The sequence below is a fragment of the Amblyomma mixtum genome, chromosome 4 (assembly GCF_055824585.1).
Source record: "Amblyomma mixtum isolate Tamu chromosome 4, ASM5582458v1, whole genome shotgun sequence".
Lineage (NCBI taxonomy): Eukaryota > Metazoa > Arthropoda > Arachnida > Ixodida > Ixodidae > Amblyomma > Amblyomma mixtum.
Genome location: NC_143015.1, coordinates 123,554,800 through 123,579,801, shown reverse-complemented (window position 1 = coordinate 123,579,801; position 25,002 = coordinate 123,554,800). Strand labels below are relative to the sequence as shown.

Here is a 25,002-nt window from a genome sequence, read left to right as displayed (position 1 = left end):
AGCTAGGCAGTCTGCTTAGAAGCTTCGCAATTAAATAAGAATTCCTTCCAATCCGGGATTCGAAACCGGGGCCACATCCTGTTCTGGGCAGCACTTCCCCCTAAATAGATTGGGTTAGAGAGTTTTTTTAGGCTGTCAAAAAGCGTCCAAGCAGCCGCGCGTGAGCGCGAGGAAGACGATAGGGGGAGGGGCATCTCGCACGAGATGCATTTTTCTGCGCGTGGTCATTTGTTCGCATTACCGGCTGTGTAATCGGCATTCATTTTTTATTTTAAACATAACGTATGCTTAGTGATAGCGGCTGTGATCTCGAGCGACGAATCTCTCAAATTAGTTCGAAATTTTTGAGCTTAAAGACTGGTGTAGCTGATTCAAGTTAAATTAAAATTGAAAATTGGTTTGATTTTGGTATATAGGGGTTTAACGTCCCAAAGCGACTCAAGCTATGAGGGACGCCGTAGTAGAAGAAAGCGAGAAAGAGGTGCCGTAGTGGAGGGCTCCGGAATAATATCGACCATCGGTACATGGGAGGAATGGGAGGCCCTCCTTGCGTCGCATGACCCGGACGTCCAACTTCGCTGTGTGAACCGGGGTGCCAGTGCCATGGCCCTACGTGGCCTGGACACATGCGCGTAATGTGAGGGCTGTACGGTGGCCCTGAGACCTTGTACGGTCCAAACTCGATTGCGTAATAAAGTTTTCCATCCATCCATCCGTCCACCTGGCGATCTTTTGACTTGCAGTGGCATCGCACAGCAGCATACGTGCGCCTTTTGCGTTTTGCCTCCATCGAAACGCGGCCGCCGCGTCATGTCACATGAAATGCCTTGCCGCTACATTAAGCCGCTACATTTACGGCCTTCTTTCCTCCCCTCTGCTTTCATTCGTCAATTTTTAACATTTTTTAGCCGCCACAGTGGGTCAGTGGTTATGGCGCTCGGGTGCTGACCCGAAAGTCGCGGGTTCGATCCAAGCCGCGGCGGCCGAATTTCGATGGAGGCGAAATTCTAGAGGCCCGTGGGCTGTGCGATGTCAGTGCACGTTAAGGAACCCCAGGTGGTCGAAATTTCCGGAGCCCTCCACTACGGCGTCCCTCATAGCGTGAGTCACTTTGGGACGTTAAACCCCCATGAAGCAAAGCAATTTCTTACATTTTTTGTTTCGTCTGAACTATGCGGTTTACTAAAAAAGCGATAAGCTCGAAAACGTGCTTAAATCCAGGGTGATGAGGTCGCTTACATGCGCGTTCATACGGTATCCGTCGTGTCTCCCTTTGTCCAGCGTCAGGAGTTAACGACGCAGAGAGAGCAACAGAGAGCGAGTGAAAAAATTGAGCAAACGAGGTGAATATTGCGGGAAATGTGCAAAACCGGATTGCAATGGGTTGGCAGAGGCGAAAACACACGCACTCGCTCGACGTGCGTTCGTGGTCTTGTTGCCTGAAGTTTCGCTTCCCCGAGTGGCGCTGAAATTAACGACTCTCTGATGTCGGCGGCTGAACTGGCGCACACCATGGGTGACCTTTCTGGGTTCCTTTTTCGGGGCTACGATTCCAGTCCCTGCTCGAATAACTTTAGGTGAATGTATACTTTAAAAAAAAAAAGAAGGAAAGAACATTGTTAAAAACTCGGCATGCGCTCTAATTTCGGATTCAAATTCTACGACTCTGCAGACCGGAGAGACGATCTGTTATTTAAGATTCGAACTCTACTATTTTTTGATTGGTAAATTGTTAAATTGGTTTTTGAGGAAAGGAAATAGCGCAGTGACTGTATCACATATATCAGTGGATACCTTAACTGCGCCGTAAGGGAAGGGAGGAAGGTGGGAGTGAAAGAAAAAGACACAGAGGTGCCGTAGTGGAGGTCTCCGGAATAATTTCGACCACCTGGGGATCTTTAACGTGCACTGACATCGCACAGCACACGGGCGCCGCTTGTGTTTCGCCTCCATCGACACGCGGCCTCCGCGGTCGGGTTCGAACCCGGGTACTCCGGCTCGGTAGACGAGCGCCTTAACCACTGAGCCACCATGGTTCTTTTTTTTTGTTTATTGCTGAGCCACCATGGTTCTATTTTATGAATCCAACTTTAACGTCCAGTACCTTAGGTAGTTTTATGTATTTCAATTCTATGCTGGAATTGCTTCGCCATAACAAATACAAAGAGCGTGCAAAAAGTCGTGTCCCTCATTTCTTCTCTCCTTTGAGTAAAATATAATGCGCTAAGATATCGCTGGCTAACAAAGTGATGCGTCCCGCGTATGTGTGCCCATTTTCACCTCTATCACAGAGATGGCGTAACTATACGAGTCCAAGAAAATGCCGTCAGTGTTTTACGCCCGTTATTTTTTTTTCTTTTTTTTTTACAAAGAAAGGGATTGCCAAATTTGCCTGAATTGAACTGTCCCGTACACCTTAACAAGGCAGCTGGTAGAAAAAAAGCCATGTATGCCCTTACTCAACTGTTAAGCAATCTCATTGGCTAGCCTCTGCCGTGCCCGAAAGAGGGAGCCAAAAAACACAAAGGCCACTGCTGTTTTTAGTGTCGACTGAATACCTTTGTTATGTTCATAGCATTGTCACGAAATTTACATTTAAATTGGTCTGTTAATAATTGCTACAGGGTTTCGTAATGAAATCCCTGTGCTGCTTTTTGTAACGATCTTTTGAGCAGTTCATTCTTAGGCCTTTCTGTCACATGTTAGCCCCACCCTGGATGCCGAAGCCACGGATATACATAGCTATCCAGCAGATAGCCATGACGTCAGAGGCGGTAGTTTGATTCATAAGAGAACTGGGGGGGTGGGGTGAGGTAGAGAAGCAGTAACCCTAGAAAAAAATCATTCCAAAAAATGGCTCCTGCTGCACGTAACCGACCCCAGGGACCGTATTTAGAGACGAATATTTTTCTGTTTTATTGTTTTGCTTCCTTGCGACTGTGTGCACAAGTTTAGGTGAAAGTATTATAAGACGTTATGGCATAGGCTGGCCGCGCCCAAGTAAGTACACAGGATAAACACCGCACAGCGTTCGCTCATGGTTGGAGTGTTGTCGTGGCGGACCAGACGGCGCCGTGTCTTCCGTGGCCGCTGAGCTCTGCGACCTGTTGGGCGTGCTTCGACTGCCGCGGTCTGGTTTCTTTAAGCGAGGCAGTGTTTGTGTTCCACCAGCGGTCTGGCATATCTCTCGGTGGCGCATAGCTCCTTTTGTTTATTTTTTTTCTATTATATTTTACGTATTCGCTTAGGCCTTCAGAAGCCAGGTCAACTGATTTTTCTTGCGCTTGTTCGCGGATACTGGCAGAAAACTTGACCTTTATCTGATATTTGTAAGTGGCTCGGCCGCTGTTTTTGTGCAGCACGCATCTAGCATCGACGCTTGTGTCCCTGTCTCTTTCCCCTTCATTTCCCTTCGTGGCCGACTGGTCCCTATCACGATTTTCTGTACTTCCTTTTCCTTTTACTTCCTGATCAGCTGCGTCTCACTTCTGGTGCTGACACACACACACCCACATGAGAGCCGTTACATAGCCATGATGTAATAAGGGAGTAATTACTCATTGACATCAACCCGAGCGCAGCCATACGGCTACAAAAGAAAGCTATACAGCTTTCTGAGAAACTTCTTAGTTAAAGAAAAATTCGTCCTGGTTCGGGGGTTGGTCCGGCGGTTGGTAGAGTGACTGCTCCGGTGAAGAGGTGGTTCCGGGTTCGAACCCCGGACCAGGACGAATTTTTCTTTAACTACGAAGTTTCTGAGAAAGCTGTATAGCTTTACTTTGTAGCCGTATGGCTGCGCTTGGGTGGATGTCAATGAGTAATTACTCCCTTATTACAAATCTACTCCACCTTGGGGGATTCCCCTAAACATTTGACCATAGTCATGACGTTTATTCGTTTTCCATTCTATGAGTCTCATTGCTTCTAGAAACATTCAACAAGTCTTATGACGCAGGTTTAATCAAATATATACGCATATCAAAATAGCATATTTAAATGAAAATTTTAAATAATCTCATGGTGAAGCGAGATAAACTTTGCAACTGTTTGGCCTCCGGGAGAACAAAGCGGTAAACGTGAAGAGCTAGTCAGAGCGTCCGCATAGCTAGACGATTCTCGAAAGGATAAGTAGCTGAAAGCAGATTAATTTCGATTGAAGCGTAGGCTCCCTAACTGCTGTTTTAATTAAGAACGCTGCGATAGGCAGATACGCATTATGATGTACGCGATGTATTGCGAGAACATATATAGCAAACCGGATTTCATGCGCCTTGTCAAAAGCTAAATCACGCAATGCAATCCGCTGAGAGTAAACACTCGCATTTCCTGGCAAAATAAAAAAATGTTGTCTTATTTATCACCTACTTAGTATGAACTCGCCTTTCATAAACTAGTTAAGTATAATTAAATAAGTTCGATATAATAATCATTATGCGACACGTCGTGAGAGCTTCCTGAGTAGGAACTCTCGACCTATCAGAAGTCAAGAACTGTCTGCGGACGTCACCGCGACCGACTGGGATTCCAGCAGAAGCTAGGAAACGATGATGACAGCGACTTAAAAGATAAACGTCAAGGATACACGGATACACATCATCGGGGAGGAGAACTGAAACTTGTCTTAGTGCATACGCTCAAAGATTCCATGCGCAATATTATCTTCGGCGTTAATTTAGTCCTAGTCAATCTTTTCTCCTCTTTTTTTTTTCCAGCGACTGAATACTTCTATAGTGGCTCCGAAACAGGTCATTCCATTTAACCGGCTTTCACATTTAATCTGTCAAAGGGGAATTTAAAGTACATAGAACCTATTTCCGGAATTTGGCCAAAAAAGTAGAAATGAAACAGAGAACTTAATTTATTTTTGCCCCTTTATCAATCCACTTCGTCTTAGCGAGAGATAAGCTGTCCTACCCCCCCCCCCCCCCCCCCCCTTTTTTTGGCTTGCTTCCAAGCAGATTTCACAGACTGAAGGCTAATGCCACGCACTGCTACTCCCACATGTCAACCAGTGAGAGCGAGAAAGTCGAGCTCTTCTAGGAGGAGAATGGCTGGATGTCGCAAAAGTGTCGCTCCAGGCTCTGGCATTTCCTGATGAGATTGGTCGTCGCGTAGTACGCGTTTCTGTATTTAAGTCTGTGATAAGAAAAAAAGAAAGAAAGAAAGAAAGAAAGAAAGAAAGAAAGAAAGGAAGAAAGGAAGAAAAGGAAGGAAGAGAAATAGAGAGAAAGAGAGAGAGGGAGAGAAAGAGAGAGAGGGAGAGAAAGAAAGAAAGAAAGAAGGGAAGAAAGAAAGAAGGAAAGAGAGAAGGAAAGAAACAAAGGAAGAAAGAAAGAAAGAAAGAAGGAAAGAGAAAGAAAGAAGGGAAGAAAGAAAGAAAGGAAGGAAGAAAAGGAAGGAAGAGAAATAGAGAAAGAGAGAGAGGAAGAGAAAGAGAGAGAGGGAGAGAAAGAAAGAAAGAAGGGAAGAAAGAAAGAAGGAAAGAGAGAAGGAAAGAAACAAAGGAAGAAAGAAAGAAAGAAAGAAGGAATGAAAGAAGGGAAGACAGAAAGAAAGAAAGACAGAAAGAAAGAAAGAAGGGAAGAAAGAAAGAAAGAGAAAGAAAGAAAGAAAGGAAGGAAGAAAGAAAGAAGGAAGGAAAGAAAGAAAGAAAGAAAGAAAGAAAGAAAGAAAGAAAGAAAGAAAGAAAGAAAGGAAGACACGTCCCCGGCAAAGGCAAAGAGAGAAAGAAAGGAAGTCAGAAAAGAAGAAAGAAAGAAAGAAAGTCAGAAAAGAAGAAAGAAAGAAAGAGAGGAAGAAAGAAAGAAAGAAAGAAAGAAAGAAAGAAGAAAGAAGGGCAGACAGAAAGAAGGGAAGACAGAAAGAAAGAAAGAAAGAAAGAAAGAAAGGAAGGAAGGAAGGAAGGAAGGAAGGAAGGAAGGAAGGAAGGAAGGAAGGAAGGAAGGAAGAAGGGAAGAAAGAAAGAAAGAAAGAAAGGAAGAAAGAAAGGAAGGAAGAAAGAGAGAAAGAAAGAAAGTAAGGAAGAAAGAAAGAAAGGAAGAAAGACACGGCCCCGGCAAAGGCTGGCCGACAAACAGGGCATCAACGTTCCTTCTCAGCATTTTTCTCTCTAGGGGCGCAGTCGTCTGTGTCAGCCTCTCAGCGGAGTGTCCCTGTCGCACTCACCTCTTTTCCCCAATCCAATCCGTTCCCGCCACCACTTCCCCTCTTTCTTATTCCCTCGCGCTTCGCTCTCTCGCACACGCACATTTAGTTCGGCGAGTGCTGGTGAGTTGGTTAGCCTTCTGGCGCGGACAGCAGGGTCCCCTTCTTCCAGCTCGTGTGCATCGCTCGACAGGATTTTGCTTTCACGTGCCTCTGCTCATTCCCTTCCCGCTCACTACCCTTTCCTTGCCCTGTTTCTCTCCCCTTCTCTGTCTCTCTGTTGAGGACGCGATGAGAGCTGCAGCAGTGGGCGCAAAAAAAAATTGATAGAATCGAATTAGTTGCTGCAGAAGGAGGCGGAAATCTTACAGGGATGCCGGACTCTCTTTCTTTTTTTCTCTCTATTTCCGACCTTTTTTCTTCTGCCCTCTTTGTTTTTCGGTTTTTCTCTTTATTTGCCTCCTGCACCTTTCTTTTCTCATTTCGCCTATTCTTTGTTCTTGCTTCTTTGTGCCTATGTTTCTACCTTTCTACCGGACATTTTTCTCGCCCTCTTTCTTTCTTCCCGTCTAACCTATTTCTCTAATGTTGTTCTCCCCGCCCTTTTAAAAGCAAGGTTGTCATTTCAGTAATTAAAATTTTAACTTCAACTAGTCGCTGAACTTTTTTAAGTTTTCTTTTTATTTGGTATGGGGGGTTGCCATGGAGAGCGGCTAAATATAGACTAAGTGGACATGCTAAGCACGGTTGAACGGCGACTTCGAATTAATTACCAGTTCGACTCAGTGCAAAAAAAAGGGGGGGAGGGGGGAGCAGGGTTTTAACGCAGTAGAACGGCGAGTTGAGCGAGTTGGTACATCTTGAGAAAAAAACAACGCATGGACAGCGGCACAAGAAAAGAAGACGACGGAGCAGGCGCTGACTAGCAACTGAAGGTTTATTGCACGGAACACGAAAAAAATATACTCTACAAACAACCAGGAGCACGCATGATCGACGCCAACAACACTGATAAGATGTTACAATCAGACATGATCTTCAAGAAACGATATCTCACAGTCATGAACGAGGACGGATGGGGTGCTCAACCCAGTAGACGTGCAAAAACATGCGTTAAGCGGTTGGCTCTTGGTTTTGCTTTGCTGGATCGTTGGCATGTCCGGCAACGATGTTAGTTCGATAGTAGTATTAGTTGAAGAAGACGACGATATGCATTGAACTGCGCGAGAGTATGCTGCAGTTTAACACGAGGAGTGATTGGCAGGGGCGATAGCGTAGTGTTCTCGTGCAGTGTCCAGTGAAGCTGATCTGCTCGGGAATGTGGGGGGAGTCGGGAGCGGCATTTTTCCTGCAGTGTACGTAGTTAGGCTGATGATGAAGGTGAAGACTGAGCCGACGAGCTAGTAGAGATGCGTAATACATAAATAATCAGTGTGTTGCAGCTTTCTATTTACGCTGTAGCGCATTATTTTCCACGCCGTTTACCGGGCCCGGAAGGACGGCGTTTACGACCGAGAGTGAACGCAGTATCCAGCTTGTTGCCGTTTGCGAGCAGCGCAAGTTTTCATTTGTTTGTTTCATCCCTTCATAAATCGCGTTGAAAGCGAATTACGACGTTTGCGCGAACGAAAAAAGAAAAGAAAAAAGACGTGATTACTATGTCTTCGGTGAGAGTGGTATATTTGTGATTAGAACGCGGTAGCATATAGGTACAAAGAAACTTGTATTTGTTCTCGGTGTCCGTTTAAGCACTGGTGAAAATAAAATTTAATTTGAATTAAAATAAATAGACCAGTCGACAAACCGTAGCATCTATTTGTCTGCTTGAACTTCCTTCCTTCCTTCCTTCCTTCCTTCCTTCCTTCCTTCCTTCCTTCCTTCCTTCCTTCCTTCCTTCCTTCCTTCCTTCCTCTTCCTTCCTATTTCTTCCTTCCTTCCTCCCTTGCTTCCTTTCTTTCTTCCCTCCTTCCTCTTCCTTCCTTCCTTCCTTTCTTTCTTTCTTTCTGTCCTTCTTTCTTCCTTCCTTCTTTCCTTTCTTCCTTTCTTTCTTTCTTTCTTTCTGTCCTTCTTCCTTCCTTCCTTCCTTCCTTCCTTCCTTCCTTCCTTTCATCCTTCCTTCCTTCCTTTCTTTTTCCCTACCGTTGCTCTACATGTCTCCGCTCTGGTTTTCCGCGGACGCACCAGCCCCGTATTGTTCGTTCTCACCCTGCGCCCTGTCTTTTTCTGTCCTCTCCTAGTTTCTTTTTCATCTTCCCTTCACTCTATTTCCGCGGCCTCCATCCGATTTCTCCTCCGTCATGCGTCATTCGCCCAACTTTTCTTTTTCCCTTTCCCAGGACGTCGTCACGTGGCCGTCCCGCGTTCACCACGTGCCAAGATTGGTGGGATCACATTGCCGCAGGGTGTGTTTGTCATGTACACAGTGTATATACGTACACGCTCCGCGGTCTCGTCCATCGCACATCTTTCTTTTTTCCTTCTTTTTTCTTCCTCCCTATGCGTGTTCCATCTCACTGAGCTGCTGGAGGTCCATGTGTGGTGCTAACTGCATAACTGCTGCATATAGCTTGCGCTCGTGCTAGCAGCGCCCCCCCCCCCTTATCAATTTCCCTCCATCCTCAGCCTCCGCGCCTCAACTCCACTACAAAGCTCTTTCTCGAGCCACAGACCATCTAAGCTATGTGCGTTGAAGTCCACGCCGTGGCAATCCCATGACGCTTGTTACAGCCAGATTCCGAACCGCGTTTCTTTTTTTGTCGGGCTTTCGGTTCCCTTCGGGCTGATTCTTATTTTATTTCTTTGAGTCTTTCGCTGTAGATGCGTTGTTTCGTACTCTTGTGCGGCCAGCGTGAAAGGACGTCGTATTCCGCTGAGCGAGGTTAGAAATATACAAAGGCGACGATAAAATACGCGGAAGAAAGCACGTCTTTGTGGTAACAGAAGCGCATTCTTCTTCGGCGCCGAGCGAGAAGTGGATTGGAGAATGCGCTGACTGTCGGAGACGATTCTGTCACTTATTCTGGGCACATTTTATTCTCTCAGCCCGGCGTCCCGAGTCTTCCTCTTGTGTGTCGCAGCCGCAGACGCTGCGTTGGAAAATTGAAAGGGGCCTCGAAACGGATTTGATGCGGGGCTGTTTCGATGGGAGCACGCTCGACCGGAGTTGACACGTCCGCGGACCGTCGGCTTTGATACCGCAATTTCCGGGTTGTAATTCGCACGCGGGGTTCAATTCCTCCTGAAAAACACATTTTCTTTTATACTGTTCATGCAAGAAACGTCTTTCTTAAAGACCAGGCAACTTGTCCGCCTCATTTATTGCAGTGAATCATGGGGAATCACATACAAAATGTATTTATCACCATTGCTAAGACTACAAAAACGTGCCTTGAAAACCATGGGATTACTTTCTTCGTATAGTTCTAACAATAACAATTTTGACGCAATGCAAATCATGTCATTCACAACCTTACGTGATTGCAAAATAGCTCTTATGGTTAATAATAATATAAATATCAACTACCCCTTACCTCTTGGTGCATTCAGTATTCCCGTCCGCAACACTAGACAAGCCAGCAATGGCAATTTTAATCTTCCTATTTGCCATAATGCGTACGGAGAAAGACGAATAGAATTTACAGGAGCGAAAATTTGGAACTCGTTACCAATTGAAATAAATCAAGCTAGGAATTTCAAACTGACATGCAAGAAACATTTTCTGGGAATTGAAGCAAGGCTACAAAGTTAGTTTTTCTTCCATGTGTTTGTGATTGCTGTCCTATATGTTATTTTGTATTGGACCGCTGACTAGCCTCAATGGCTATCAGTCCAAATATCTGTGTATACATTTTGTTTGTGTTACTCAATAAAGACTTCTTGATTCTTGAATAAAAAATACTGTGGTAGGGGCAGTAAAAATCACATTACCTGCGGCATGCTTAACTTTGCGTGTACTTTGCGTGCCGCACCGGTGTCCTAGTGGTTTCAGCGTCTTCCTCGCGTGCGGGAGGGGCGAGGTTCGATCCCCAGTGCCACCGGGTACCCAACGGTGCATACAGTGGGTACATGGTTCCCCTGGCATGATATTCGGCTTACCTTGGGTGAAATGCTTGGCAAATGGATCTGTGACCCGAGCTTGTGTAGACGAAGACGGCTTGTGCCAAGCCACTCTTTGACCAAGGCTTCCCTTGCGCCATTAAAAATGATCATCACCATCATCATCACCAGCGTTAAAATTGCCGGTGTTGAAAACAAAACTAATGCTTTCGCAAGCTTCACGCGTTATAGGGGTCGCCACTAAATTCACTGTCTGTTCGAGAGATAATAATGCAGCCGCGCTAGCCTTCTGTTGCGTTGCTTGATGCTGAAGTAAAAATGCCAGCGGAATTTACTCGTCGTACAACACGGGACAACATTACGACCCACACTGGTGCATGTGAGACAAGACTATGCTGCACTGCGAAAGGCGAACAAGTTCTCAATGCGGACCACGTTGTGAGCTGTGGACCGAAAACATGCACGGTATTGTCTGTCAGCCCTCTGTGCGCAGTCGTCGCCAGTGTGATCGAAGCCGCACGAGTTATAATTTAAGTTCCACGCTTCTTTTTTTTTTTAAGAATGCGCAAGTGTGCTCCGATGATTTTTTTATAGAAAAGACGGTTTGCAAAACTTTCTGCAGCTGCACGTCAAGATTATAGAAAGAATAAGCACTGGTGGAATTTGACGGATTGTGGAGCGAAATGCATAAAGCTTTATCTCGCTTTGAAGCGCACAGTTCGAGTAGCGGGGTGCAAAAGAAAATATGGCTGCTTTTATGCTTTCCACCGCTTATACTCCACATATTACGAGCAGAATGGGATATTGTATTAACCTGTTGCTGTGACTCAAAACACAATAATCCTCCAAAACGCGCTGCGCGGCTTAACTGAATGAAAAGAAACTAGCCGGACGACACTGTACGTGACTCGCCGGTATCACGTGTAGGGTGGTACCGGTGGTAGTCGCGTAGAAGCTACACCGGAAAAGTACCGCATACAAGCATATACCGGGTGTCCCAGCTAAAGGTAACCTAACTTTTAAAAAAGGCGAAGTGTCCTAGTCCAGTGAAACCAACTGAGGGTTGTTCCTAGTCGCGTGGCCTTACCTTGAGTATTTTTTCGCTCATCAAAGTTAATTAATTAGTTAAGTTTAATTAGCTAACTTTTTAGTTATTGACTTCAGGAAGAAAGTGTCAATGCAAAAGTTTTAGATCACCTCTAAAAACCGCTAGTAGTGCTGTTTCCGTCAAGTTATGAATTACGTAGCTTCATTTATTGGCCTTAAAATAAAGTTGTCACGTGACCAGCTGCTCGCTCACTTCTCTGCCCCAATGTGCACCCAAAGTCTCATCGAGGAGAGGACTTCCGAAAAAAAAAACGGATTTTATTCTTTAAGGCGCGTCTTGGGACGGTGAAGTGGCACTTGTAATGTGGAAGCTTTTTCTTATTGTGCGGGTTATGGTTAAAGGCCGGTAAAAAAACTACTTTACGTAAATATTACTTTGCTACAAATGTCTCAGTAAGCTGTTTCTCAAAGCGATCTACAACTTTTCCATTGACACCTTGTTCCTCAAGTCAATAATTAAATAGTTGGTTAATTAAGCTTGACTAAATAGTCAACCTTGAAGACCGAAAAAAATACTGCAGACTAGGTCACGCGACTCTAAACAACTCTCATTTGGTTTCAGACGGCTAGGACACCCCGTGTTCTTTAAAAGCTTGGTTACATTTAGCTGGGACACCTGGTATAGTCCGTGAGCTGTGTTGCGGAAAATGCGGCATTCGTTTCTATTCTTTCCTCGTGCATTGCTGGCAAGCCCGCTGCACCTGCCGCGGATGGTCGTCACTGGCAACCCGATGCGCACCGAGTGGGCTCGGATTAAACTACGCTGAGTAACAGGACACCTGTCGAAGAGAACCCGGTGGGCGCGCGACAAAATGAGGGTTTTTTTTTTTTCTGGAGATGACATATCTTTTCTTGTGTGTTTTTAACTTCGAGTTGAAACTCGTCGGGAAAAGGGTGATTCCATTGTCAGGACTGTCACACGTGTCGCATTGGGGATCCCCATAAAGAACAAAACGTGGCATGGCAAGAGTATTGAGTGCATGGCGGTGAGGAGTAAACTTTGCAGGGCTCTGCGGCGGGTACAGGTTTTAGAAGATTGTGTGCTGAGGTGGAACTGCGCGTTGAACGGCAAAATGCTCTGAAGCAAATTGCGCCCTCTTCAGCGCCAGTTCCCAATCGCGTCCTTTCGAATGTTGTATAAGCCAGCGTTTGAACGATGGTGTCTTGGAAAAGCAGGGATATTCGAGCAGATATCATTACACGTCCGCACGCACGCTCGCTCGCACGCGCACGAATTTTGCAGGCCAAGCAAAATGCGGAGAAACATTAAAAGTGCTGAAGCATTAAAAGTATTGCTCATTCTCTGGATTTGTGATCAAATGGAAGCCCGTCTTGAAGGGTCGAATGGCCTAACACCGTATTATAAAATAAACACTGTTGAAGTCAAAATAAGCCTCAGTGGCCCTTGGATATTCTAACGCTCCAGTTTGTAGTACTGCGCTTTTCTAAAATGCTTACTAAAGCAAAACTAACGAAACCCACCTCCTTTGAGTCTTTTGAAATAAATGTGCGCTTAATGGCCGAAAATTGAGACAGAGGAAGGACAGAAACGATGAAAAAGGGGGCAACTTACAGCATTAATGACGACACTTGTAGCCGAGCTTGAAGTCACTTTGCGGTGTTTGAGTTAGATTAGTTCAAAGTTGTAACGTAATAGCATGGGCACAGATTTCTAATGGTTCTCCGAACGTACCTAGCCTTCACTTTCAGTAAAACGAGCCCTAACCAATTATAACCAGAATGCTAGTCAAGCTTCGTCCTGGCTTTCAAAGCCGAGTCCTCAGGAAAGCCCCATATTTTGGGTAATATTCTCGGCAGTATTTGGGTGCTCGCTGCCTTCTTTGCCCTTTGTACACCTACCTCAGGAACAGGCGATATTTTTTACTTGTTTATTTTGCTTAACGCGGTTTCCTGCATGCACCGTATAAAGACCTTGCATGCGCTTCTCCAGACAACATCGATGACACAGCCATCATTTTGATGAAGGTTTCGGCATTTCTGGATCGCCTCCTAGCCGATGACCGAATCAGTTGAAAATGTTAAAAAGAAACCCCAACGACTTCCTTCAAAAAGTGAATAGTTCGATGGGGAAGCCGCTCATGGGGATACCAAATTTGCCTCAGTACAGGTACAGTGTTTGTCAAAAGTTTAGAGCCCAGGGGGTTCACTTCCAAGCTTTCTACTGGGACTCCAGGAGCATTCCTGGAAGTCCTACCTATTGCAGGAGGCAGTACCAGAAATCTTCTCATCTCCAGGAAATTTGGAGCGCTAGAGATCCATTAAGAACGACACAGTGTGGCTCAAAAAAAACCCCCCTGGGCTCCAAACTTTTGACAAAGGCTGTACGTGTCGACCGCTGTACTGTACCTTCGTTTTTATTTACAATGAACGGGGCATGTATTTCATCATCATCATCATCATCAGCCTGACTACACCCACTGCAGGGCAGGCAAAGGCCTCCCCCGTATCTCTCTAGTTAACCCTGTCCTGTGCCAGTTGCGGCCACCGTGTCCCCGCAAACTTCCTAACCTCATCCGCCCACATCAATTTCTGCAGCCCCCTGCTACGCTTGCCTTCTCTTGGAATCCACTCCATTACCTTCAAGGACCAGCGATTATCTTGCCTTCGCATTACGTGCCCTGCCCAAGACCATTTCTTCCTCTTGATTTCAACAAGGACGTCATTAACCCGCGCTTGTTCCCTCACCCACTATGCTCTCTTCTTGTTTCTTAGCATTACACCTATTGTTTTCTTTACGCAGATCACTGCGCTGTCCGCAGTTTAAGCTGAACCCTTTTCGTTAGCCTCCACGTTTCTGCCCCATAGGTGCCGTCCTAAGGTGGGAGCAAGGCAGAAACGCAGCACTTGGGTGTTCTTTTCTTCTCAGCTTTTTTCGCTCCTTTCGCGTTTCAGAAAGCGTGTTTTAACAACGTGAAGTTCAGATAGTGAGGCCGCTGGAGGCACGGCCATTAACCAAGCCTCCACCCCCGTCGTCTAAAATAGACATGGATGGGTGGATGGAAAACTTTATTACGCAAGCGAGTTTGGACCGTGCAAGGTCTCAGGGCCACCGCACAGCCCTCACATTGCGCGCATGTGTCCAGGCCACGTAGGGCCATGGCACTGGCACCCCGGTTCACACAGCGAAGTTGCGCGTCCGGGTCCTGCGACGCAAGGAGGGCCTCCCATTCCTCCCAAGTACCGATGGCAGGCTGTCCCTGCGGGGGAGGATCGGCAGGGCAGCCGAAGAGGATGTGGTCCAGGGTGGCGTGGGGTTCTCCGCAGAGAGTGCACTCTGGGGAAACATGGCGGAAGTAGGATAGAGGCTGAGGGGTAGGAAGAGTTCGGGTCTGGAGTCGCCTCCAGAGGATTTGTTGGAAGTGTTATAGGCGGGGGTGCGGAGAGGGGTAGAGTCGACGGGCAAGGCGTGCTTGTTGAGTCAGTTCTGAGAACGTGTGTGCCCGCTCCCTCGAGAAATCCCGGCTGGGGTCGCCATTTGCCAGTCCTACTATGCATAATTATCGCAAAGCTGGAAGCGAATCGGTTCAGCAGGGGGCCTTCTCCGTATGGGGCAACAAGCGATGTGTTGCGTGTGCTCATACGAAGGGTTGCAAGAATGACAAAAGAGCCCTCTCTCGACGACAGACAAAAGGTGCTTCATTTGCCTTTGCGCCAGTTCGGCACGTGAGTGCAGGTGTTGGGGCGTATTCGCGCTACCTAGCAGTTCGTTGAGTCAGGTTTATTTAATTTGCGCAGCCACTGCTCTGGCCTTTGTTTCGCGAGAGTTTGGAACGCCTTTCGGCTGGAGAGAAGATTCCTTATCTTTCTCTTACTCTGCCTTTAACTCGTTTATCTCGGAAGCGCCCCCACGACGTGCATAATCCAAAGCCAATTTGAGCCCCGCTGACGGAATGGGATATCAGCTTCGAGACAAAGAATGCGTGGCAGAGGCCAGGGGCCCATGGCAAGCACTTTTTTTTTTACTCTTTCTTCTTCTTTGTCCTTCATTCCTTTCTTACTTGCGTTTTACTTCTTTTTGTATATCTTTATGAAACTTACAACATCGGGTTGCTGTAGCGACGACAGACCATAGCGATCAATAAGTTTTGCAAGAAAAACTGGCATTGGCGTTAATTTTTGAAAGAAGAGTGTTCAGGAAATTAATACGCAAATAGAGTTGGCCATTAATCCACTCCTCTTGTGAGCGCGAGCGTGTAAGCTGGATCCCGGCCACTGCAGTCATATTTCGGTGGACTCGAAATGCGCCCAACCGCCGCGGTGGCTGAGCCGGAGTACCCGGGTTCGAACCCGACCACTGCGGCCGCGTTTCGATGGAGGCGAAACGGAAGAGGTGGCCGTGTGCTGTGCGATGTCAGTGCACGTTAAATATCCACAGGTGGTCGAAATTATTCCGGAGACCTCCACTACGACACCTCTTTCTTCTTTCACTCCAACCTTCCTCCCTTCCCGTACGGCGCGGTTCAGGTGTCCGCGGAGATGTGTGAGACAGATACTGCGCCATTTGCTTTCCTCAAATACCAATTTTAATTTTTTTAAATGCGCCCGCTTTTTGCTAACTCAGATTCAGGTTTACTTCAAATAACCTCCTCCCCCCTTCCTGTGTCGTTTAAGTATATTCGATGAATTAATTTAAACGTAACGTGAATTCAACTGCACTATGCTTTTGTGTCCGTGCCACTGCCGGAAGCGCCCCCGCGGCCGCAACTGCGCCGTGTCACATGGTAACAAAGAGTTGGGCAGAAAACGCCATTCCCTGCACCTCCACACAAACAAACGAGTCAGACAGTCAGAACTTTGATTGGCCCCGACGCTACGAGCGAGCCCGCGTCAACAAAAGTTCCCCGTATTTTCGCGCTTCGCCGGAAAAGGCCTTGTCTGCTTTGCGGGGGCAACGGCGGAAGGCAACAGCCGTCGTCCCCCCATTGTTTGCGCGGTCGCACCATTCGCTCGGGGCGCTGTCCCCAAACCTCCTTGCACCAAGTTGGGGAAATAGGGAAGCTGACGGGCAGAGAGAACGGGCGAGCGCCGCTAGATGGGGAGAAGGGTGCCCTCGTCGCCGCAGTTTTGTTCTTCAGCCCGTAATGTTTTCGTGTTGCAGGAGAGTGAGGGAATCGCACTCTCTCTCTCTCTCTTCCTTCGGGGAATGTCATCCCCGCTCTTTCCCTCGAAGCTGGTGGAGAGAGAGGACAGACTGGCAAAAGGTGGCCCTCGGGGCCACAGTTTCGTTGTTCTGCTGATTCTTCGGCATTACGAGAGAGAGGGGGATTTTATTGCATCTTTCCCTCCCCATCAAGCGTCATCCCTGTTATTACCCTTGAAACTAACGTGGAGGGGAGAGAATGTAAGGAGTGAAAGCAGTTAGATTGGAACAGTGGTGCACTCGTTGCCACAGTTTTTTTTTCTTGTGCGTGCTATGTTTCGGGGTTTCATGAGTGTGGAGGGACACATCCCCCTTCCCGCACATCCCTTTCCGCTGAACATCGTCCCTCTTCTTCCCCTTTCCGCCGCCTCATGTCCCGAAATGCTGCCCCGGTTGTTTACGCGTTCGGTCCTGTTTGCCCTGCGCCAGCGGGCTTAGCTCGCCGAACTCCGAAACTTCGTGTTGCCTGTGATAATTTTCGGCTTCCCTTCATTACGCTGGACTCCTCGCGAGATGGCTACGTCGGTGCCAGGTTAGGCAACGAGTGATTTTCTTCTGAACTGCTGTCTCAGAAGCGCAACTGCGGAATGCGCTGCTCTAACTTTTCCAAACATAAGGTCTAATCGCCTAGTCTCAGCCGTCATTTTGCCGAATTTTTTTTTACGAAAGGCTGAAGCAGCTGATGAGCTGCGCTTAAATTTCGCATTAGAAAGTAACGTAATCGTCGGCATTTTTTTTCTCAGCTGTGAGATAATCTGTGTGACTTCTCGGTTGATATTATCACGTAACGGCAAGACGATGATAACAGGACGACGTGAGAGATGGTGATGGCATGATTTAACACCGGCCGGCCTAAAGCGAGGGCTCCTGACTGCACAACTGCCCGTTTCGTCTTCTTCTAGTTCATGACAATATTTTATTTATTTATTTATTTATTTATTTATTTATTTATTTATTTATTTATTTATTTATTTTATACAGAATGTACAAGCCCATTTCAAACCAGATTAAGACCACTCGTTCCAAAGAGGTTGTGTAGCTTACAAGCTTAGCCAAAGGTCTACCCAGCATTCGTACAAGACAGACGCCCACTGCGGGTTCAGTGGACGCTAGTGCCTTCCTCCCTTCCCTTAAAATCTGGCAGCTTCGGGGAATAACACAGCTTGGGTGCCGTGTAATCTAAAGACTGAAATCGGGAAGCTCTCTGTTCGTCTGAATTCGGCCCCGGCAGGGCAGCTAGCCGCAAAAGCTGGGGACACGACAGCTATAGAGCCACCCCGATCAGTCACAAACCGCACCGTCTACACACGTTCCAACTGCTCCGAGAATTCGAGGCCACTAATTGGATGACGTCAGCTGTACCTTCCGCAACAGAGTGCAGTCTAGCTCTCGAAAATTGCAAATCTCGAACCTGCCCAAGCAAGCGGACATTCGCGAGAGTGCTGTTTCGCGTAAACGCTACCGTGCTGGATGTGACGAGAGTCTTGCGTCGTAAATAGCGGTACGGTGGTTAGTTCGTGGCATGCGGGCATGCCTGTTTCGGTACGTGCTGCAGCGTCTGGTGCGGGCAGTCACAACTTGCTGTTCCTGCAACGAGGGAGCCGTGCTATACCAGGTTGTTCATATAATTATACGGCTCAGAGGGCATCTATCGGGGAAATTTCGCCCTCTAAGGATCAGTGAAATAGCTTCCGTGCAGCTCCCCGCATCTGCTTCCGGCATTGCTGTTAGCAGGGAGTCTAAAGTGAGCGCCGTCGACAAAAGCCCCGCAGGTCCCCATTAACCCTTTCAGCGAACCTCCAGAGCTCTGTGCTGTTGATGAAACGCCAGAGGAAGAGATAACACGGTGACTCTGACGGTACGAGTGGGGCCTCGGCCGATGTGCTGTTAATGTCTGTTTCTTTGTTGTTGTTTTTTTAACGCGAAAGCATTAAGGAGCCTATGTCGCAGAAAAGCCGGCGTTGTCGTCGTCGTTGACCCTGATGATGATGATGATGATGAAAACGTTTATTGAAAGCCACAATGCCTTAGTTGAAGGGAAGGCTGATCGGGTCCCTAATCCGGGACGCCGTTGGTGAAAGCCGCTGCCCGTTCTCTGGCGACGAGGGCGCGTTGGCTGATTTATGATGTCAATGCTGTCATTTTTCTGACAAGCCCATACCATGTGGTACAAGTTTGCCTTCTGGCCACAAGTTTGCACTGTGCCGAAAAGGACTCGGGCTCAATGGCGTGACGCGTAGTTGGATTATTGAAAGACATAGTTTGTAGCCTGCGAAGGTGACATTCCTCTGATTTACTGAGACCCTTAGCGGGCCTCGGGAGTGTCTGCCTTTCAAGGCGCAAATGTTGTAATATTTCTGAATATGTTGTTAATGAAGAGGGGGAGCCTGAATCAGTAAGGGAGGACGTAGAAGGATTCCGGGGAAGAAAATCTCGGGCCGAAACGTGCGCGCACACGCTTCGGCTCGTTGACCCTGAGCAAAAAATTCGCCAAAAACTGAAGGGCAAACTTAAGCTCCGTCATAAGGCTACGGCGCGATAGCATGATGGATTAGTTTTCATATATGCAGAAGTCTATTCCCTATTTTACATTCATAGATCCCTGGGAGTCCTCGTACTGCTCCTGGCGCAGTGGTGCAGCGGTTAAGCGATGCACCACTGCATTGAGATGGCAGGTGGCGCCACCGGCGGGGCTAGTGCGACCCAGGTTGCTCTTCCCGAGGCATTTGCTCACAATACGGTGGGAAGGTTGTGATGACGTCACAAGGTCACGTGACCTAGGTGGCCCCCCCCTGCCTCCTAGGGTGCTCTCTGGGGACAACCTGGCAGTGCAGGGAGTTACTGCAGTTTACAGTCCCTCACATCCTCATCTCAACTCCCGCGCTACATATAGCACGGATACTTGCTCCCCCCTGGCCTTGGAGCTTCAGGCGATACACAATGCCATTGCTTCCCTTCCACTCGTACCTACTTTCGATATTGTACACATTTACACCGACTCCCTTGCCGCCCTTAAGCAGCTTAAGGCTGTCCGGCGCACATTCCAAGTTACACAATCCATTCACCAACTTTGCACAAAATACCCCTGTCCTGTGCGTATACACTGGATTCGCGGGCACGCCCAGGATCCGCATAATATTCATGTGGATGCAATGACACACCTTGACACATCCGATATCCCGCCACCTTCCCCTCTTCCCCCAGATCCGTTCCTGTCCCATGTTTCCGAGAAACAGTCTTTGCGTCAGCGAACACGCGCTCTAATTCCTCCGTGTTCGTGCCCTCTCCCCCGGAGTCTCACTCGGGAGGAGGAGGTATCTGTGCGCCGGATTCGGGCAGGAGCGGCTCTGACTCCTTGTGTGCGTCATCGGTGGCGTGACAAACGTTACGAAGTGACAGACAAGTGTCCCCATTGTGGTGCTGCGCCCGACCAGTGTGATGAAAAACACTTGCTGTGGACTTGCCCGGCTACAGCTTCCGTAAGACGACGTTTACTAAGAAAGGTTGGCCTGCGATGGGACGTTGCAGACGACTATACCAAGTGGACTCTAGATAATCGCTATATCACGAACTTGTGCCGCTTTTTAAGCGAGGCTTGTTTGCACTCCTTTTTATAACTCTCTTTCCTTTTTCATTATGCCTGATATGGCAAACAGCTCGAATAAAAAAAAAAAAAGGTCCCCCAGACTGTTTTACTTTGGAACCTCCTACTTTACCAGCCTTTGTTGTGCACTTATGATTGATTTGTACTTCGTTTTGCTAATAAATAAACACTAATAAAACGTCATTGCTTTCTTTCCATCGGCGACAAAACTATCAACCCTTCAAGTATGAAATAAGTGCATCTGAAATAGCATCTGTTCAATCGTATAAATATCTGGGCATCACATTTTCTAACACACATAATTGGTCAGCGCACATAACAAACATAACAAACGAAGCCAATCGCACTCTTGGCTTCCTCCGTAGGAACTTGCGACTCGCTTCTGCTTCAATTAAAACATTAACATACCTCACATTTGTCCGGCCGAAGTTGGAGTACGCATGCTCAGTCTGGGACCCTCATCAAACTAACCTTTCGAACACCCTCGAATCAGTACAGAATCGCGCAGCTAGATTTATTTTTTCGGACTACTCGTATCACACCAGCGTCACTGCACTTAAATCTGAGGCTAATCTTACTAATCTCGAGTCCAGACGTTGCATCTTTCGGCTGTGCCTCTTTCATAAATTTTATCACAGCCAACTTGATGTTTCAGCTATGTTGCCAGATCATCGCTTATCAAGCCGTACCAACCATCCCAAAGCAGTCTACTCTCCCTCAGCACATACTACAGCTCATCTTCGCTCATTCTTCATGCAAACTGCTCGAGACTGGAACAGCCTGCCAATCGACTCCGTGCACCACTCCGATCCACTGCACTTCAAGGCTGCCATCCAATCTCCCATTAGTGACACATTCAGCCCATCCCTCATGTAATACCCCATTCCTGGGGCATTTGAGACCGGTAATAAATAAATAAAAAGCAAACAAATAAATAATTATAAATAACCTGCCAGAGCCATGCTCGCGATTTTTCGCTCACAACGCCGACAGCGTCGGCATCGGATTTTGTGGTGAACGGGGCCTTTAACGCGGCATCGTTAAAAATCCCCGCAGGAGCAATCTAGGTCGGCCACCTAGGTCACATGATCTTGTGGCATCGTCACAACCTGCCCACCGTATTGTGAGCAAAATGCCCACTGTGGCAGGTGGCAGTTAAATTAACTGTAACTGGAGACTTTTGTTGAATTACCTTTTTTTGCGTCTTTCTTGCTTTCATGATTTTTTTGTTATAAGTTTGCTCAGTATTGGAATGCGTTGTATTTTTTATTGTTTGTTTTGTACACAGTGTCATCTGCATGACAATGTATGCTTTGCAACTGTATCCCCCCTACAAAAATGCCCTCAACGGGCGCTGTAGGTACCTGAATAAGTAAATAAATAAATAAATAAATAAATAAATAAATAAATAAATAAATAAATAAATAAATAAATGCGCTTGACCGGGACGACCAGGCGGAGCAGCAAAATCGCACGTCCAGGCTCGGACAGTCAGCGTTCTCGTCTCGCGCTGAGCGTTGGCGCTCCCACTGCGGGCGCTGATCGTCTTCTTAGATAATGATTGTTCGCGAGAGTTTGCTCGGGAATAGTAAGCTTGTTCTATTAAGCCCCTCCCGTGGCTGTGTTTGAAACAGCTACTTGTCGGGGCAGTGGCGCATCGCTTAACTGCTGCACCACTGCGCCAGGGTTGGTACGAGGACTCCTCTCGATCTGTGAATGCAATGTATAGAATGACCAATTCCGCATATACGGGCGTTACCTATAATATACCTATTCTTTTCACCGTTCCAATACACTGTAGCGCAGCAAAAGACGAGGCCACAAGAGGCGAGAGACGAACACCACGAGCGCTATTGGTGTAGCGCTCGTGGTGTTCGTCTCTCGTCTCTTGTGTCCTCGTATTTTGCTGCGCTACAGTGTATTGGAACTATGTACCAAGCCCAAAAAGCCACGCTACTGAAGTATCTCTTCACTGTCTATAAAATGTGTTATTCTTTTATTTCTTTGTTTTGTATGTCTTGTACATTTGTACTTATATTTTGTTCATATTGCATACCCCCTCGTCTTGAACCGTACTAAGGCGTACAATGCTATAAAAAACAAACAAAAATAAAATCGCGTGAACTATTGTTATGAAGACGTAAGTTTAACAACTCGCCGCCATTGGTTGGCTCCCTCGTGTTTCTTAGATAAGCGGGGGGGGGGGGGGGGGGGGGGGTTGGCGAGGAGGAGGAAGAGAGAAAGAGGAGGTCGAGTTGAGCTCCCACCCCCATGATCCTCTACTGATTGCGCTTAGCGTTAGCATAACCATTATTGCAACTTTTTTTTTTAATGCCGCGCTATTTTTCAGTTGTTTTTTTTTTTCACATAGCGGCAACCGAGCTCCGCAAAGCTGGGCTAAACCAAAGGCTTCTGTAGATTCTGGTAACAACTTTTTTTAGTAAACACCTACTTAACCTTGCTCGTCACTGACGACACTGTCGCGTTGCCTATTTTATGTCGCGTCCCTCTACAGTACGGGGAAGTAAAAATAGTGCAATGGAAAAAGGCCTTTGAGGATAACGTCACCCAAAAAGGCGTGCAAAATGCACCGAGCATGGCCTGATAATACGGATCCTCAGATTTTGAGGCTCAGAGTTAACTGCGGTATAACCGCTGCTTCTTCACTCGTTGTGATTTCGACTCATAAGACCAGCTGGCTTCAGCTTTTTAGTGGTTTAAAACGACGACTCAAGGGATTATATCGCAGGTTTTTCACGCCTCACGTGACCTATACTGGATGTTGAAATAGAAACCACGAATACGGGAGAGAAGAAATTCAATGATAAATTATTTAACGGTCGTAGCCGAATACCACGTCAATGTACCCCCTTTGTCAAAAGTAACCGGGCACAGGTGCTTTGTTTCTTAGCCGCGTAGCGAAGCACTTATGGCAGCCCGTAAGATATGAGTCTGTGTAGAGTAAGGTGAGCCCTTGTCCTCACATTATGACACCTTTCGGTTCTGAGGAGTGCCATAAAGGCTCCGTTTTACGGTTGCGAAGCAAAAACCTGCTTCTCGGTTACTTTTGACAAAGGTTTGGTTTGGTTTATGGGGTTTAACGTCCCAAAGCGGCTCAGGCTATGAGGGACGCCGTAGTGGAGGGCTCCGGAAATTTCGACCACCTGGGGTTCTTTAACGTGCACTGACATCGCACAGCACACGAGCCTCTAGAATTTCTCCTCCAAAGAAATTCAACCATACGTTAAAGAACCCCAGGTGGTCGAAATTTCCGGAGCCCTTCACTACGGCGTCTCTCATAGCATGGGTCGCTTTGGGACGTTAAACCCCATAAACCAAACCAAACCTTTGTCAAAAGTAACCGAGCAGCAGGTTTTTGCTTCTCAGGTACGCTAGCATCTTGCGCTTCGTTACAAAGATGGTTGGTTTATGGGGTTTAACGTCCCAAAGCAACTAAGGCTATGAGAGACGCCGTAGTGGAGGGCTCCGGAAATTTCGACCACCTGGGGTTCTTTAACGTGCACTGACATCGCACAGGACACGAGCCTCTAGAATTTCTCCTCCAAAGAAATTCAACCATACGTTAAAGAACCCCAGGTGGTCGAAATTTCCGGAGCCCTCCACTACGGCGTCTCTCATAGCCTGGGTCGCTTTGGGACGTTAAACCCCATAAACCAAACCAAACCTTTGTCAAAAGTAACCGAGCAGCAGGTTTTTGCTTCTCAGGTACGCTAGCATCTTGCGCTTCGTTACAAAGATGGTTGGTTTATGGGGTTTAACGTCCCAAAGCAACTAAGGCTATGAGAGACGCCGTAGTGAAGGGCTCTGGAAATTTCGACCACCTGGGGTTCTTTAACGTGCACTGACATCGCACAGGACACGAGCCTCTAGAATTTCTCCTCCAAAGAAATTCAACCATACGTTAAAGAACCCCAGGTGGTCGAAATTTCCGGAGCCCTCCACTACGGCGTCTCTCATAGCCTGGGTCGCTTTGGGACGTTAAACCCCATAAACCAAACCAAACCTTTGTCAAAAGTAACCGAGCAGCAGGTTTTTGCTTCTCAGGTACGCTAGCATCTTGCGCTTCGTTACAAAGATGGTTGGTTTATGGGGTTTAACGTCCCAAAGCAACTAAGGCTATGAGAGACGCCGTAGTGAAGGGCTCTGGAAATTTCGACCACCTGGGGTTCTTTAACGTGCACTGACATCGCAAAGTACACGGGCCTCGAATTTCTCCTCCAAAGAAATTCAACCGCCGCGGCCGGGATCGAACCCGCGTCTTTCGGGCCAGCAGCCGAGCACCATAGCCACTGAGCCACCGCGGCGGCCTTCGTTACAAAGAAGAAAACATACAACTAAAATTGGGTGTCTATACTCCTTTAAAAAGAAATGCATGATACATAAGATCGCCTTTAAAGTGTCTTTAGACAAGGCTGGAAAGCTTGCTACGATGATCTAACCCCCCCCCCTCCCCCTTTCTCTTTCCGTCGCAGAGTACGACGACGAGGACGAGTACGAGGAGGAAGAGGACGAGGAGGAGAGCCTGACGTGCAACGTGTGCGACCGGTCGTTCGCGTCTGGCCGCCGCCTGTCGCGGCACCAGCAGCGCAAGCGCCACTTCGGCTGCCCCGTGTGCGACGCCCTGTTCCCGTCCCTGCTGGCGCTCGAGCAGCACCGCGAGTCGCTCGACCACTGGTCCGACGACGAGGAGCGCCACCTGCAGCGCCCCAGGTGAAACATCACTGTTGTTGGTGCGAACGACCAAGTCCAGATGGCGCTGCCGGCAGTGCCTCTTTGCACTGGTCATGAGGACGGAGAAAGCCGGTCATGAGGACGGAGAAAGAAAGAGCATTAAACGACAGGTTACAAACGCGGAAGTTAAAAATTGGATGAGTTCAATGGAAAAGAAACATAGTGTAGAACTATATCG

General features: G+C 47.4%; 1 protein-coding gene across 2 annotated transcripts in view; it reads left to right on the top strand.

The window, feature by feature from the left end:
- Positions 1–25,002, top strand: part of LOC149348134 (uncharacterized) — a 299,145-nt gene that overhangs the window by 261,813 nt on the left and 12,330 nt on the right. For both annotated transcript variants that reach the window (XM_089587943.1, XM_089587944.1), the window contains one exon: positions 24,566–24,803. In XM_089587943.1, coding sequence (XP_089444069.1) covers positions 24,566–24,803 — 238 coding nt within the window. The remainder of the gene's footprint in view (positions 1–24,565; positions 24,804–25,002) is intronic.